Source organism: Sebastes umbrosus, chromosome 20, assembly GCF_015220745.1.
Source record: "Sebastes umbrosus isolate fSebUmb1 chromosome 20, fSebUmb1.pri, whole genome shotgun sequence".
In the NCBI taxonomy this organism is placed as follows: Eukaryota; Metazoa; Chordata; class Actinopteri; order Perciformes; family Sebastidae; genus Sebastes; species Sebastes umbrosus.
The window spans coordinates 5,356,400-5,372,864 of record NC_051288.1 but is presented as its reverse complement, the minus strand read 5'-3'; the positions used below and the strand labels follow the sequence as shown (position 1 = coordinate 5,372,864).

The 16,465-nt window shown below is 43.4% G+C and overlaps 1 protein-coding gene across 4 annotated transcripts in view; it reads right to left on the bottom strand.

Annotated features, from left to right (window-relative positions):
• The window catches only part of si:dkey-191m6.4 (rho GTPase-activating protein 22), a 57,016-nt gene that overhangs the window by 27,954 nt on the left and 12,597 nt on the right, over positions 1 to 16,465 (bottom strand). For 3 of the 4 annotated variants that reach the window (XM_037755970.1, XM_037755969.1, XM_037755971.1), the window contains one exon: positions 4,944 to 5,143. In XM_037755970.1, the coding sequence (XP_037611898.1) occupies positions 4,944 to 5,143 (200 nt within the window). Of the gene's footprint in view, positions 1 to 4,943; positions 5,144 to 15,307; positions 15,486 to 16,465 lie in introns of all 4 variants that reach the window. The other variant, XM_037755973.1, reaches the window with a different exon arrangement.

The window sequence follows — 16,465 nt, the reverse complement described above, 5'->3', positions numbered from 1 at the left end:
ACAGGTATATTCAGACAGACTGTATTGTATAAAAACAATTAAGCATTAAACATTGAACATTAAAGCATGTAAACATGTTCTAGTAGAAACCCAAAATAAGAGTATGAACCTGAAAATTAGCATTTGTCCACTTTAAATCACCTTCTGACTGTCCAACATGCCTTCTGGTTGTTCTTCTTTCCCTCCCCCTTCCTTTCTTCCTATCGCTCCACTCTTAACCCCTCTTAAAATTTTAAGCAGCTACTCCTGTGATTGAACAGGGACCCGCACAGATTATCAGAATACATTATCCAGATCAATACCCATTTAGCCCCGAGAACTGAGAGGCCAAGTGGGCTGTGAAGTGATGCCAGCGTCTGTGGGTCTGCCCCGTTAATCCGCATGCTGGCATCCTCCATCAAACTGGGAGAGGAGTCTTCCAAAGCGCTTCAGCCAGAGGGCCGCCAACATTAATCGCCATGGCAACAAATGGAAGGGGTGGAGGTTGTGGATGGATGGTGGAGCACCGGGGCAGGGCAGGAACCGGGGCGGGGGGGGGGCTCCCAAGGGTGCTATGTGCTCGGAATAACACGAGTAGCTGGCCGAGGATGAATGAATAAGGAGGCAACACGTCACCCGAGAACACAAATCACACACTCAAGCAGTATAAGCTGGAAATGTAGGATAGATGGTACAGTTTGTCCTTTTCTACGTCTTAGCTCAGTGAAAGAGTGACTTTGAAGTAGAGCTCTCACGCTTTGTTACAATTAATATGAAACTGTGCCTGCATGCGTGAGCCTTTAAAAGAGCCACAAACAGATGTGGACACACCCAGTTTAACCTGGTTTGCACATAAATGCCAATCACCCTGGACCAGAACACCAGCCCCGGACCCCCAGAAGACTCATTCTCACTTTGGCAGGCTGCGTCCTCCACCAGTGCCGAAGCGTTACATTCTGCTATTGATTGGTACCATGTGGATGGGCCTTAAATTGAGGCACATAAACACCTCACACTCTTTTGTTTAACACATGCCGTGAAGTTCCGGCCAAGTCTTTCAACAGCTGTCTCCTCACATATAAAGCTGTAATGATACTGGATCCCAGTCAAAGCAGCAGCAGTAAACCACTGACAGAACCTGACCACACCACACTCAGTGCTCAGAAGCATCATCCTATGAGAGAGCTAACTGCAAACGCTAATACTTTCAATGAATCCCCCAAGGCGGACCATCGATCACAGCACTTTATTTTAAATTGCTGTCAATATCCCAAGTTTCCCAAAAATATACAGTCCAGTACGAAGGGACTGAATTCTGTTGGAATTTGTCTAATATCAAACGTCTAAATCTAAGGGGGCAGAGTTGGAAATGTTATTCCTTGGATTCTATGTGCTCTGTAGATCCATTAAAGAGGACCTATTATGCTTTTGTTCTACTCCGTTTCCTTTAGTGTGGTATATAGTTTTTTGTGCGTGTAAAAGGTCTGCAAAGTTATAAAGCCCAAACTCCACGTCAAAGGGAGTTACTCTCCCCCACAGAAACACTGCTCCTGAACTGCTTGAAACGCTTTGCTTGAAGTCCTGCCTTTTCTTCTGTAACGTGGTGATGTCACTAAGTAACACATTCTTTTTAAAGCTCTTTTCCATTGTAAACAGAAGATTGTTACATGTTTTTTTAACCATGTTACATATAAAAATAATAGCATAGAGACATTATGTAAATGGCGAAAGCAGTACGTACAAACAAGACGTATACATATATACAAACAAATATAAATATTTATTCATTAATTATTAATAACTGAACCCCCTCAACCCGCAAAACAAACAAAAGCACAGTCTTCATGGTTACTTAGTGCTACAAAATTTGCATTATTTGGTGATCAAACAGCAAAATTAAAGCAAGTAACACATTTGCATAATACCTGCCTAGCAGCTAGTTTGTCACGCCCTCAAACAAAGCTGGTTAGAGTAGAGCTGGAGCGGAGTCCGAGGAGTTTGGTTCGGTTGACCAATTACAACAGAGTGGGCCAGCTGGCCAACCAGAGCAGACTGGGTGCAGCGTTTCAGACAGAGGGTGAAAAGAGGTGCTGCAGCACAGCTGGTATTAGAAAAATAAAGCGTTTTTTGAACATTATAGCATGTAAACATGTTCTAGAAAACCCCAAAAGTATGCACCTGAAAACAACCATAATAGGTCCTCTTTAATAAATCCTCCAACAGGAAATATTTGATGTTTCTAGCTTCTTTTGTATTCATAGAGAAAGATCTGTGCGGTTAGCATGTACTAGCTAGTTACCATTGCTGAGCAAGAACAGCGACTAAAACTCCATCAACAGTTAATTTAAGAGGAAAAGACGCCATAGTCCCGCCCACACTGTTTGATTGACGGGTGCTCTATGCATCCAAACATCACATTAATAGCATTCAGCAATAAAGACGGAGGCAAAACATGTCTTGCCACTTTAAAAATTACATTTTATCTTGTGTGTAATGAATTGCAGCTGAAGACTCGTTTTGTATTTGGAGCACTAATGATCCCCTCCTCCACCACCACCAGCACCACCAACACCACCCATGTGTTTGTCTGTTGTCCACAATACAAATCCATTGTCCAGTAAGTGAAGTCCATTTGTTCTGCAGTGGATTTATCCCCACATGATGAAAAGGAAAAACAAAAACCTGTATAGATCCCGCGTCAGTGTTGCCTTCCCTTCCACCAATTATCACATCTTTTCATCTCAGTAGGGGGGATGGTCTTGTTCTGTTGCTGCGATTTGCCTACATACACCCCCGCCCTCCCATCAAAAGCCCCCACCACTCCCAGCCTCGAATTTCCTATCGATTAGAAGATGAGAGGGAGGGGAAAAAAAGGCCAGAGTGACACTTTCTCACACATCCTGCTCTCCGAGGGGGAGGATACGTGTGTGTGTGTGTGTATGCATATGTGTGCAGAGTAGTGTATATGTGTGTGTGTGCATTCAACCATGTGTGTGACTTGAATCCACTGGGAGTTGCAAATCAATACAGGCTGGACGGGTATTGGCAAGCTCTGATTAAAGACAGTCTGTCAAAGCCTTCAGTCAGTTGTTCCCCACAGGATGGAGACGACGAGGAGGAGAACACGTCATTGTGTGTGTGTGTGTGTATATAGCGCTAGTGTGTGTGTGTGTGTATGTGTGCGTTGACTAAAAGACAGTGATGGCAGACGGCTGCTGCCTACATTAAATGAACAGCAGTAACGCAGAGTGAAGGCTGAAGAAATCAATAATGGTGTCGGGATTTCAGCCAGAAATGTAAAGAGATGATTATTATGCTCTAAAGGTTGTGTCTGTGTGTGTCTGTGTGTGTGTGTGTGTGTGTGTGTGTCTTTTGTTGTTGGATTACATCATCGCCTCATGTTACAACTATGTAAGCCTGTCAGCTCCGTTGACCGTCCATCCCAGCATCGTTTATAATGACGTGATGTGAGGTCAGTCCAGGCCAGCTACCGTATTGTATTGCTTGTGAGCTTCAATCTGAATCATAATGGGGAAATGTGAGTCAGCACCTGGCCACAGAAGACGTCCCCTCGTGAAAGAAGCACTGGGATCGATTAGGGGGTTTTGCTCCGTAAATATTTTCATGATGGAGTACTAATGGAGGAGGAAACCAGGCGTCACTAATGCACTAAGACGCTGTGGTGTTTTCCTGTTAATTATATGGCAAAACAGTGTTTCTTTCTATGGTAAAAAACTTGTATTTATACAGTTAAATATGGAAGTAAACTCCAATCTTAACCGTAAAATCTGCGGTACTAATAGAATTTTACCGTAATAGCAGCAAAAGTTCTACCGTATTTATATACCGTGAAATTCAAGCAACCACAGCTGCCATTTGTTTTACCGTAAACAGTGTGAGTGTGGTGAGTCATCATTACCACTGTGTATTTTCATTGTTCTCACAAAATAAAGCACATACGGTAGTATTGTTGGGAGACTTGTTAGTCTGTATTCTCCAGGCAGAGCTGACCCTGACCAACTTGGTGCCCTAGGCAAGATTTTAGCTGGTGCCCCTTTGTGTCGCAGCCAATTCCACCAGCAATCATTGTGTTCTTACTCTCTAAAAAAAAAAGATGGCAACGGCCAAAATGCCAAACTCAAGGCTTCAATACCACAATCCACAAACCAATGGCCGAAGTCACGGTGACTACATCGACTTCTTATATAGAGTCTATGCTTAAGACCCAACCACCGACTCAAATGACATAACTACTATATGCAATTTATCAGACTTTGTGCAGCTCCCTCTGGGGCCACAAAAGGCTTTATACAACCTTTTTTCACATGTGCAGTAGTACTCCCCAAGACCTGTAAACAAATTTGGATGTGTAAAACCACTGGAATTCCCCTTTAATTGTAAATTTGGACTCCTTTTATCACAAGATTGCAATTTTTCACTGCTATATATATTGAAATATGAAAAAAAAAAATAGAGAAATATTCACCCAAATATTCAAGATTAAGAGATAGATCAACAATTGTATGCCCTCAATTTAATGATAAACACATTGGTTGTATATAATAAGATAATATCTATACCCAAAAGTGAAGCCAAACATCTGACTGGTGGCTTGCTGTTAGTTTAGGAAGCGCTTGATTGATGAGCAGAGCACGCATTTTAAATTAAAACTAATATTAATTGTGCAGCCCTACTTCTTACACTGATTAATCAGATAAAATAATTCTTTACATTTCCATTCCCTGCTCTTATATTTTGCTGCCTGGCATTAACATAAACACCATCTGACTTGTTATCCTGTAAAAACCCTCCAGAGAGTGGGACGCTGCACCACTGGGGCGAAGATAAAAAAAAATTCCATTTAATTGTGTAAATATAATCACACGAGCCAACGAACGGGGGACTCTTTGACTGGTTTGACCTTCGCCGTCCTGTCAGTGTGCAAACATGGCCGAAGTATTCACCTGTGGTTTGGTTTCCTCCTCGTCTTTGTAGAAGAAGAGCTGATCCGAGCGCAGCACGAACCAGCGGAGCTGCCAGTTCTTCATGATGCTTCGCTGCTTCTTCAGCCAGCCGGCTTTCAGCGCCCCTTCCTGGAGGCTGGGGGAGGCCGGCCGGCATGGGCCCCGCGACACCTCGCCCATCACCATGCTCTTGGACCTGGCTACAAACACACACACAGATAAAACAGTTATGCTCTGTGTACACACAAGCAGGCAGACAGTGATGGTTGGGTGGGTTAAAGGGGATTGGTTTGGTGGTTCTACTTGATTTCTCCCATTTGTTTGGCTCGTGTCTTTTCATTTTCTCCCTAATAGAAGCTTGTGTTCTCCCTCATTGTGTATTCTGTATGCACACACATGCTCTGCCAGACACTATGAACACACACAACCTTCTGCCCCGGGCTGAGACGCCTCGAGATGAAGGGGGAGTGGGACTGCAGAGAGGCGGCAGGCACAAATAATAACAGAAAGCAGATAAAATAGAGGCTGCGGAGGGGGAGTTCACACAAACACGCACACATCTAGCCTCAGGTGACAGGGATCCCCCCCCTCTTCCATTTCAGAGGTCCTTGGGAGAGACTTATTGTGTGTTGCCAGAACCCAATAGAATAGCAGAGGCTTTTGAGCAGAGATAATAGGACCACATGGGACTGACTGGCTGGCTGGCTGAATCATTCTCAACAAACGTGTGTAACCTGAGCTCAGTCAAGGACACGTTTAAGAAAAGAGAAGGGATGTCAGCTTTATAGCCGTGTCTCATTGTTAACATCAGGTTTGTCCCCGCTGAGCTACTGTCCTTGTGTGACATCAGCCGAGGAAGAAATAGATTTAAGAGTGCGGTGTGTATCATTCTTTGACAATATTTAATAATAATATTAACTCAGTTGACATTTAAGCGTGACTTGTGTAGGATGCATTAATGTCTTTTTTTAAGCATGTTGCATCAGTTGAGGATAAATGATGTCACTTAGAAAAGATTTCAAGGTTTTATACAGATGAGAAAAAAGGCCACAGAGCTAAGGCGAGGGCTATATTCTGGTCAGGCAATGCTATTTGATGATAATGTATAATTTATAGTCAAGTCAATTGTGCAGACATCCTCCCTGCTGCTCCACACACACATACACACACACACACACACACACACACACACACACACACACACACACACACACACACACACACACACACACACACACACACACACACACACACACACACACACACACACACACACACACACACACACACACACACACACACACACACACACACACACACACACGATCAATGTTCAGATGGCACAGAGGGAAGAAGGGGATGGACGAATGGGGAGGGGGGAAAGAAAATCAATGTTTGTTTTTATTGTCTCATCTCTTTCTCTCTCTCCAGCATACATACAGCCTGAAGGACGGGGCTCACGTCATTTTTATTTCACGTCACGGCCTGTAAAGCCTGTTGATCCTCAGAGATGTGTTGAATGAAGGATGGACTGATTATTATTATTTTATTTTTAGTTCTAGTGTAAGGTTTTTCATAATGTGAAACATTTATTTTACTGTGAATTGGCTTTTGATGTATGAAAATAATAAATCATACACATTTCAATACGCCAAGTGAAAATTGTCATCTGTTTTTTCATGGAACATATGACGATAAGAAAAATAGCACATACTTAAAGGTTCTCTGTAGACATTTTCCATTGCAACAGAACAGAAGAACAGGCAACAGCTGTGGTCCAAGTTTACTTCCTGTCAGCATTGATTAACAAACATTGCAACAGAAAAGTTTGAAAAGGTCTATATAGCATTTCTATTGCCTCCACATGGCTCTCAACATGGCGACGGCTTAGCCGGGTGCTCGCAGCTAACGGTGCTAACAGCACTAACAGTGCAAACAACAGCAACAGTGCTGACAGAGCTAACGGTGTTTACCTGAGGGGGAATGATGAGGTTTTTTTAATCAGAGTCCCCAAGTTATAATGTGACTTTGTGTAATATCTACTCCATTTTGCTTTGATCATTGTGGTTCTATGAGAACATTGCTTATTTTATTCAATTTAAATATCTTGTGCGAGGTGGTTTAATTTCAGTTTTCATTATTTGTTGACTAAATGGACTTAATCCTCCTTTCCCTAGTCCTTTCCTTCCTTCCTGTATCCATAATGGGCATGTTTTAATAGACATTCTTTCCTTTTATTCTGTTCCCCTCTCCTGCTCTCTCTCTCTCTCTCTCTCTCTCTCTCTCTCTCTATTCACTCCGTCTCCTCTACCTTGACTTCCCTCATTTATCCATCTTGTGTTAATTCCAGTGTTTTCCAGCTCTGTTACTTTCACTGCCCTGTCTCCCTCCATTTGTCTTGCTTTGACTCGCTCTAATTCTTCTCTCCCTCCTTACGTTCAGCACTGCTGGTCCTGTTGAATCAGAGCTCTGTCATTACTGAGAGCACACGGGGCAACATGCACAAAAGAGGATCCTTGTTCTCATCACTGGAACCTCATTTGAGCAGTTTTTATAGAATAAATTAGCTATCGGATTTAGAAGCACATTTCCATTAGCTATTTTTAAAATGTAATTATTTCCATTAATTTTGAGAACAATGTTAATAATTTATGCATTGCTAAGAAGTCTTAATTGCTTTTTTTGCAATTGGGGTAATGCTTTACAATGGTTTGGTTTCTGCCTGTTAGCCTAAAGTACTGTATGTTTAAATTAAAAACAGCATCAAAGCTTCACATGTTACATTTTCAAGGGACAACAAGCCTGTTTTTTTGTCTTTTACCTCTGCAGCTCTCTTCCCTCCAACGAACCTATACTGACCATGAGCTATCATTACGAGTATTACTAATAATTACACCAAAATCATATACATATGGATACTGTAGTATCATAAGGGCTGTCCTGAATACCATTTTTTGGGCTCCAGAGCTTCGGTAGTATTAAACAGCAAATATTAGAAGCTTCCGGAGTAGCGCTTTGACCTCTCAGTTAGTAGGCAGCACAGACTCCTCATTAAAGCAGCACAATTCCTCTGTCACACAATCAGAGGGTTCCCCCCCACGCATGCTTATTCAAACAAAAATGTGTCAAGATGAGTCCACGGGTGCTGTTTTACGGCTCGTGTGGACGTTGCTCACGCGTCTCTGTCCACGCTCAGCCTAAACGGCGCCACTTTGAGGCTGCTGTGTCTGCGCTAAGCGTCTCCTCGTCCCTCTGTGTGTAGACGTCAAAGTTATATTTGTGGAGACCGCGCATTAAGCAACGGCGATCCCGGCAGTGCGAGCACATGTATAATGCGGTGGCTTCCTCTCGGCCCTTTCGGTCCGAGCCTCGCATGGGTTTCACCTCGACATAAGCAACGGCGACAAGGGCCCTTGTCTCCATGACATGACTCAGGAAAGACATTTTTTCTGTTCTCTAGCGCTGCAACTTGTGTCTTTTGATTTAATTAAAAGGCATTCATTTTAAGGATTATGTTATTCTACAGTATTGTTGTTTGTATTGTTATTTGTTATTGAATAAGGGTGCTTTCACATTAGGGACCTGGGCCCGGATCCGAGTACACTTGTCACCAAAGTCCAGTTCGATTGATTAGTGTGAATGCTCCGTACCTTACTCGGGCACGGTTCGTCGACCCGTAATGGAGTCCACTTGAAATGGTGGTCTGGAGTACGGATCATGCGTACTCGGGTACGGTTCGCATCAGGTGTGAAAGCCAACCGTACCAAAACACGGAATTGGACCGCCGTTTAACATGAGTAACGTTAGCAGTTAGCGAGTAGTTTTGAAAGGGCAGGCTTTTTTCAACACCGCCGGTGTCCTCTGAAATCTGTATACATTTAAAACTGTTTCATATCTATGTCTGTATCTGCGCGCAGCATGCGCCGATCTCATCCTCTGAGCTGCACGGCTGTGGATGATACAGCAGGAAGGCCGGCGAGAGGTTCCTTAAAATATAAACAATAGTCGATGGGGTTGAGTGATGTTTGTTATTTTATTTAACTAGTTTAATGGTCTGTCTGCGAAGAACGAGAGACGCTCAGCTGCTCAGAGCGCAGAGAGAGAGAGAGAGACAGAGACGGGGTGGGGGGGAGACAACGTGTAGAGCCGGCATATCTCACATCAAACTTGGTAAAATAAGAGTTTATTTCAACCAAACCAGAGTTGGTGATTGTTGGAAAGACTAACGACGACAGTATTGGTGAGTTTTATTTTGTTTCTGTCCAGTTTGAATGAAGTGTTTTACGATGCTCCACTACTAATAACAGCTGATCTCAACATAAACAAATACACGTGGATGATGACGTGAGTGTACTCGGGTACGGAACAACTTTACTAATGTGAAAGCTGAGCAGAGAGGGGGGGCTATCGTAATCGGGCACAGTACGGATTAATCGTACCTAATGTGAAAACGCCCTAAGAAGGATTTTCCAAAAGGTTTGGTGTGTTTCATGCATGTTTGTAACCCAGAGGGGTTGTAAAAAAGAACAACATATATCCGAATATCAAAATTGAAAAGTGATTACCTACACAAACAAACGAATAACCAAATAGTTGATCATTCTCGTCCAGCCTTCAATATCATATACTGTATCATCCCTTTACTAAAGCCTAGCCTCTTTTGAGTTACTACGGTGTCAAAGAACTGTCAAGATACAATTCTTGGGTTTTCCACTGGCTTCCCAACTCCTGCTTCTTTAAATTAGCTTTTTTTTTTTTTTTTTTATAAAATTAGAATGGTGTGTGATCACCATCAAGAACTAAGTCCCAGCGCCACCCTCTCTGTTTCACCCCAGACTGAGGACACCAACCTGGCACAGATTATTACGAGTGTAAACATCGAGGGAGCAAAGTGTCTCACAGCAGCAGCGTAAATTTAACCTTAAAACCCTGACCGGGTGTCTTAACTCTTTCCATCATATTGCTGGCTAAAAGTGGCACTCACCTTCCTCGTCCTCCTTGACCCCTATTTTGTTTTTCCTCACCACATCACGTCCCTCATGTCTTTCCATCCATCCTCACCCTGCCGGCATAAAAGAGCTCCACTGTTCAGCACATCAGCTGTCTGGATCACAGACTGAGTGGAACATATACACTGGCCGATGATTCACGCCTGAGTCACAACAACTGATTTTTGAGTGTGTGCGTATGTGTGTGTGTGTGTGTGCGTGTGTGTGCCAAGCACGACTACCCACCGCGCCAATTTGGACCTTTTTCTCGGAGTGATTCAGACCTTCCTTGGCTTGGGTGGAGCTGCTCTGTGGTCACTTCTACAACTATCAACTACAAAGCTGAAAAGAGGCTGTTTTACTGTAAAAGGCCCACTTTATGCATAATCACTGCAATTCACCCAAACAGAGAGCCGGCTCCTTCATTTACAGTAGATACGGAAGGGCTGAGATAAATAATAGGGGCTCAACATCATGCCTGACTGTGTGCAGATGTACAGTATGCCCACATTTTGATTATTATGGTATATTCCAAGGATAATTTATGTAAATTGGTCATGGGTGAATGATTCTGGGTATGAAGCGCAACATCCAGGAACACCAGATGGATCGGCGACTCATTCAGTCATGAGCTCATATATGATATCATGAACGTGTGTGTGCGTTGGTGGGGAGGAGGGGGTATGCTGAGCAGACCGTATGCTTTAGACCATTTTACAAATCTTTGACTTCAACTACAATTTACAGCAAAATGCTGAAATTACAGAGACAGACAAATTCTGAAAGATTTAAGGCCCGGTCACCACAGCATTTACAATATTACATTTTTATAGAAATAAAACCCATTCGGCTCATATTCACTTATCAGCGCCGTGTTATCAATACATAGTAGGAACAACAGACACTACAAACTGAAAGTGAAAGTGTCTGCTAATATGGAGTCTCAGCACAGAGTAGAAGGAGTCAGAGTTGACAGACAAGACGATGGCGGAGGACGAAAAGCAATATTTCAGATTTAAACCCAAATGCTATATGGCAACCATAAAGTTAATGAGGCAAACGCCATACGGAGGGACGGAGCGGTCACAGCTGTGCCAGGTGGAAACCTGCGGCCCTGCAGTGAAACCTCGCCACTATGTCATCATTACCTGGGCAAATACAGCCCAAGCTATCAGCTTGGCTAGATACTACTAGACTAGGGAAGTCTGTTTTGTGATTTGAGTAAAATAACCTTAAGGTTGCGTTAAGCGAGGGTTCAAATCCACACTACCTGAGACTCTATAGATTCAGTCAGTTTGCCCAGATGCAATATGGTTGGCGATGTTTATGCTTGTTTTGTCACAGGAACAGACCAATCAAATGAGAAACGCAAATACTGAAATTAAGACCATCTCCTAACTGTGAACAAATGGTTGTCTGCAGACCAAAATCAAAACAGCAGTAGCAGTATAGCACATCAAGGGTCGTTTTTTTACACACACACACACACACACACATACAGTATGCCTGAACACACACACGTACGCACGCACTCTCGGCCCCTATGATGTCACTTAATGCAGTTTGGAGTCGCATATTCATCATCAGCAGGAAATGGAAGCTTGGCTCTTATGCACATCATAGAGGAGCCCGTCCATTAGCATGGCGAGGCAGGTACTCCACAATGGCGAGACAATACTACACTGATGGCTAAATCACACACACACACACACACTCTCACACACACACACACACACGCATGCATGCACACAGGCATGTTGGAGGAATTCAATTTCATTAATCTGGTTGTTGTGTGGTGATTTATGGCTCGTGGAAAATGGCAAAGAGTTACAGGTGCATCAGTGCGTGGCTTCCAGTTAGTCCATCATTGTTGATTAATGGGTTAACTGTTAAATGTGCATGCGTGTGTGTGTGTGTGGTTGTGTGGCAGCCTTCCTTGACAAGCTGGAGGTGTGGCCAATAATATATGTGAAAACTGCAGTGGAGCAGATCTGATCTGCAGCGGCGGGCGTGCGCGTTATCTGTGCATTTCTGTGCATGTTATCATCTCCACATGCTCATTACCCGAGTGTGTCAGTGTGTGAATGTTTCATCCATGCACCACGCTCTTCTCGCTCACAGTATCTAGCCGTGAGGGTGTCAGTACCTCGGATAGGCAGGATGTCAGAGCGTTTGCTACATGTGCAGGACTTTGATCATAAAACCATGGTAACATAGATCAAAAACACAAAGCAAGAAGAGTGAAGCAGCTGATGTGTGGGCAATTAAAAAATGCTATTTCTGGTGCCAGCTAAAGAAAAATGCACACCGAACCCTGTTACAGCTTTAATACGCCTTTGGTTGTAGCAGTTACTGAAGCACAGCAGATTTTTTTTCTTTTATGGATCAGATATTGTTGATGAATTAATTCCTATCATAGTTAGAGAAATTCTTCTACTGGCATCCTAGATTGGTAGCAAATTGAGTTTTTACTTTTCCAATTAAGAGTTGCTCTGAAAGGAGGGCATAATCTCATAATAATTTAATTACACCTCAGGGGCAGATCCAAATAATCAGTTGGGTAAATAATGTTTATGCAATAGTTCCACATTTTGGGAAACACACTTATTTGCTTTCATTACTCATTACTGTTTGCTGAATGAAGCTAGAGCTAGCAGAAGATTATTTTAGATTAGAATAAAGGCGGGGGGAAACATCTAGCCTAGCTTTGTTGGAAGGGAAAAAAAATCTGCCTTAAACTGAAACTTTTTGTTTTTACAGTTACATTTCTGTACAGAAATTAGATACAATGTGTTAATTAGGGAGCTTTAGAGGTGCCCCCAGTTTCCAGTCTTTACGCTAAGCTAAGCTTCTCCTGGATCTAGCTTCATATTTAGAGCACAGACATGACAGTGTCAATCTTCATCTAACTCTCGCCAAGAAAATTAATGAGCACATTTATCAAAATGTCGAACTATTCATTTAAGTGGAACTCAGTGGAAAAAAAAGGCAAGAGAGGAGGAAGACAACATAAACCGTTTTCAGACTGGAGGAACTTTTTCTTAGTTCTAAGAACCCCCATTTTTATTGTGTCCGCACCACAGCAACTGGACAAATTGTAGTTCTTAGAACACAGTTTTGAGGGACTTTTTTAGTTCCTATTTCAGAGTAGGTAGGTAGAGTAGTAACCGTGAGTGACGTAAGTGTACGGTGATCGGTCGAACGCGTGAGCCAACGCAACACGGGCAACCACCATTTTTAAAAACCCTGTTAGCCGTGCAAACAACAGACAACACAAAACACAGACAACAGCTCGTAATGAAATAAATGTAACAAAATGGACTACAAATGGACTGACAGTGAAGTCCAGAAGTTAACTCGTTCATGAGCACATGCCCACTGAGCCAAAGAACGAGTGAGAGCCGCTGCTCAGCGAGCTAACCCAGTAGCACAAAGGCTAACCTAGTAGCACAAAGGCTAACCCAGTAGCACAAAGGCTAACCCAGTAGCACAAAGGCTAACCCAGTAGCACAGAGCACACCCATAGAGCCAAAGAACAATAGCTAATTTGAACGGAAATCGCAAAAGGAAATTTTGTGACGGCTATTTCGCTAATATGATTGTGGCATGTAACGGAGTTGTTGATTCTCATATTATTAAAAAAGCTAAGATTGCTTGTCGCAAATGTGTCGAACCAGCCGCTCGACATTCTCCCAGCTGGGGATGTGTGCGAACAGCGCCGGCTGGCTAACATCACTTTAGCGTTCTGATTGGCGGTGCAAATGCAAACAGAAAAAAAAGCCCTTGAAGCTAGGCTATGTAGTTCTCAGGGGATGTTTCTGAGTTCCTCTCAGTTCCCCCAGAACCGTTTGGTCCAAAAACGCCTAAAGTGAAACCAAATTAGGGTGTCACAATGTAGCCACTTTAACTAACCTTAGATAGAAGATAAGCTAACCTTCCAAACTCAAACAAGACTTCTATGACCTATATGTAGCATATCTAAGCTAGTTAGCTTATCATTGACCTTCCAAAGTCAAACATGAGCTTATATACAATATATCTAAGCTAGTTAGCTTGTCAACTGACCTTCTAGCTTCATGAATGTCGCAGCCATGATCGATCAATAAAAAAAAATTCAATGACATTTATATTATTGATTCATATTTTGAGCGTCCTCTTTGACATTCTAGTTCGCCAGTCAGACAGGGTTCAGTCATCTAAAATGCCACATGCTCACCGGTGAGTGTTGAGGCTTGACCTGCTTTAACCTCAGCCGAGTATCTACTACACTACTACATGTGCCACATACCTGTTTATTCATGGGCTTCATGCAACAAATGTGATGCTGTCAGCAGTGAAGCACCAGTTTGTGAAGGTATGCAGGGAATGCTTCTCACGCAGAATCACGGAGTCGCTTTAATCTCTTCAATTTTCACCATCTTAACAGAAATGCAGCAAGGATGAGTGGTATTTCCAAAAACTTAAATATATCGAGACAGTTGTATTTTGTGTATTAGGTCTTCTGTAAATGCGCGTGAATCCTCTTTTCTCACCAAATGAACTCAAAATTGACTTAACGCCACTCGTGTTCGTTATAATTATTTGACGTGGCCTAAACGTGATATCAATTAAGTGCTAATTTACAAGATGTACACGGTGAATCACGCTCTCTCATCAAGCCAGTTGAATCTCTTCTTAATTTATGCAAATACAGATTTAATCCACTTTGCTTCCAATTTCATGGCGCTCCGGCGAGGAGGATTTACACATCGCTCTCCCATTCTTGGGAACTATTCATTTCACCCTAATCAGATGCAGCTGTATTATTGCAGTCATGGAGATTAGTGCCAAGGAAGGAAGGAAGGACACACTCGTACACATGAACATATTAATACATCCATCCAGTGCAGATATACACACATACAAACACACTGTGCATATATGAGTGTGAGCGCCCACACACACACACAAACAGCAGCGGCAGCAGCTGACAGCAGCCTGATAGAGCTGAGCGTTGCGGTGATGAAACTAGAGATGCTGTACGTTGCTCTTAATAGAATTCACACTGGCAGCGTCGGCCAGCTGTAGTAGAATGCTAATGTACGCTGGAGCTTTCCTGCGTGGGCAGAGCCCCCCCCCCCCCCCCCTGCTTCATTCAGAAATATGTGAGGAAAATAGATGGAGAGGAGAAAAAGTGTTTCTGCAGACACATTCTTGTGTAAAATCAGAATTATAAAAGAAAAAGCACTTTATTAAATGTGTAAAAGTGCAGGTAAATGTCCAAATAAAGCCTCACCAACACATCCTCTGATCAGATAAACTAGTGTTACTACAATAAAGCAGCTCACTACAATAATGCAGGTACGGCAGCTGAGGCAAAACAAACCCGAGTCCTACCTCTCCTGGTCTGTCTGATCTTTGGGCTCAGCATGGCTGTCATCGCTCGTCCACGCACTCTCCTCTCATGTTCGTGTACATCCAAACACCCCACCCCTCGTCTCTCCCTCTGCCTCTGTCGGTGTCTTTGCCTCTCTCCTCCTCTTCTCCCTCTGACCTTCTGCAGTGCGGCCGGCAGCTAAGGGGGTTGGGTGAAACATGGGAGGGGAGGAGAATGGAAAGAGAAGGGGGGTGGTGAAGGAGAGGCAGGAGGAGGAGGAACTACCCCTTTTTTTTTTCCTGCGCACACGCCCAGTGGCCTCCACCCCTCCCTGTTACATTATTCATAGCGGTACATCCGCCATGGGGTTGATGGAGAAGGAGGTTCTTTGGGGTGGGTCTCCCACCGGCAGAGCGTGGACCTCACCGGCTAAGGTTTTCAAGTGTTATTTTCTGCTTTTTCATAAAGATCTGCATGTTTGTATAGGATAGAAAAAAAGAGAAGGGGAGGGGGTGTTCATCTGGCAGGTGTCTCCTCCTCCTGCACCTAATTAAGCTGCGGAGGTCCTTGGCTTGTCTCCACCTCCTTCCCTTAATTACTAATTTTCCCCCCATCCATTCTCTCATTTTCGTCCTGCCTCTCTCCCCCTGCTATCTCCTTCATTTAATCTTCCCCTTCTCCACCCACCTCCCTCGCCACAATTCCCTTCTAATTCTACGACACATCCATCAGTCTCTACTCTCTTTTCCTCTTAATTAACCACTTTTTGGTCTCTGCCACTCTTTGCTGTCTAAGAACGATGTTGCCTCAAAGTCACACGTGGGAAATTCCCAGCTCGTACAGAAGGTCGTAATTACGTCCTCCAGGCATTCCAGTGGCACTACTCAGAAAAACCAGGGGAGAGGAAAAAATACTGTTTCTGCCCTCTAACAGACAATGTCATGTCGCCTTGAGCTACAGCGGCCTGTAATTGACACAAGAAAAGTGTGTGGGAGAGTGGGAGAGTGGCAGTGTGGTGGCGGGGGAAATTGGTAGCTAAGAGGAAACATGACACCAGTGTTCATTTTGGCATCTGAATTTGATTTGGTTGCAGTTTGAGTCTTTTATCCCAAATGTATTTTAGTTTTAGTCACATTTTAGCATTGTTGTGTCCTCGGAGCATAGCAAGTCTACAGCTG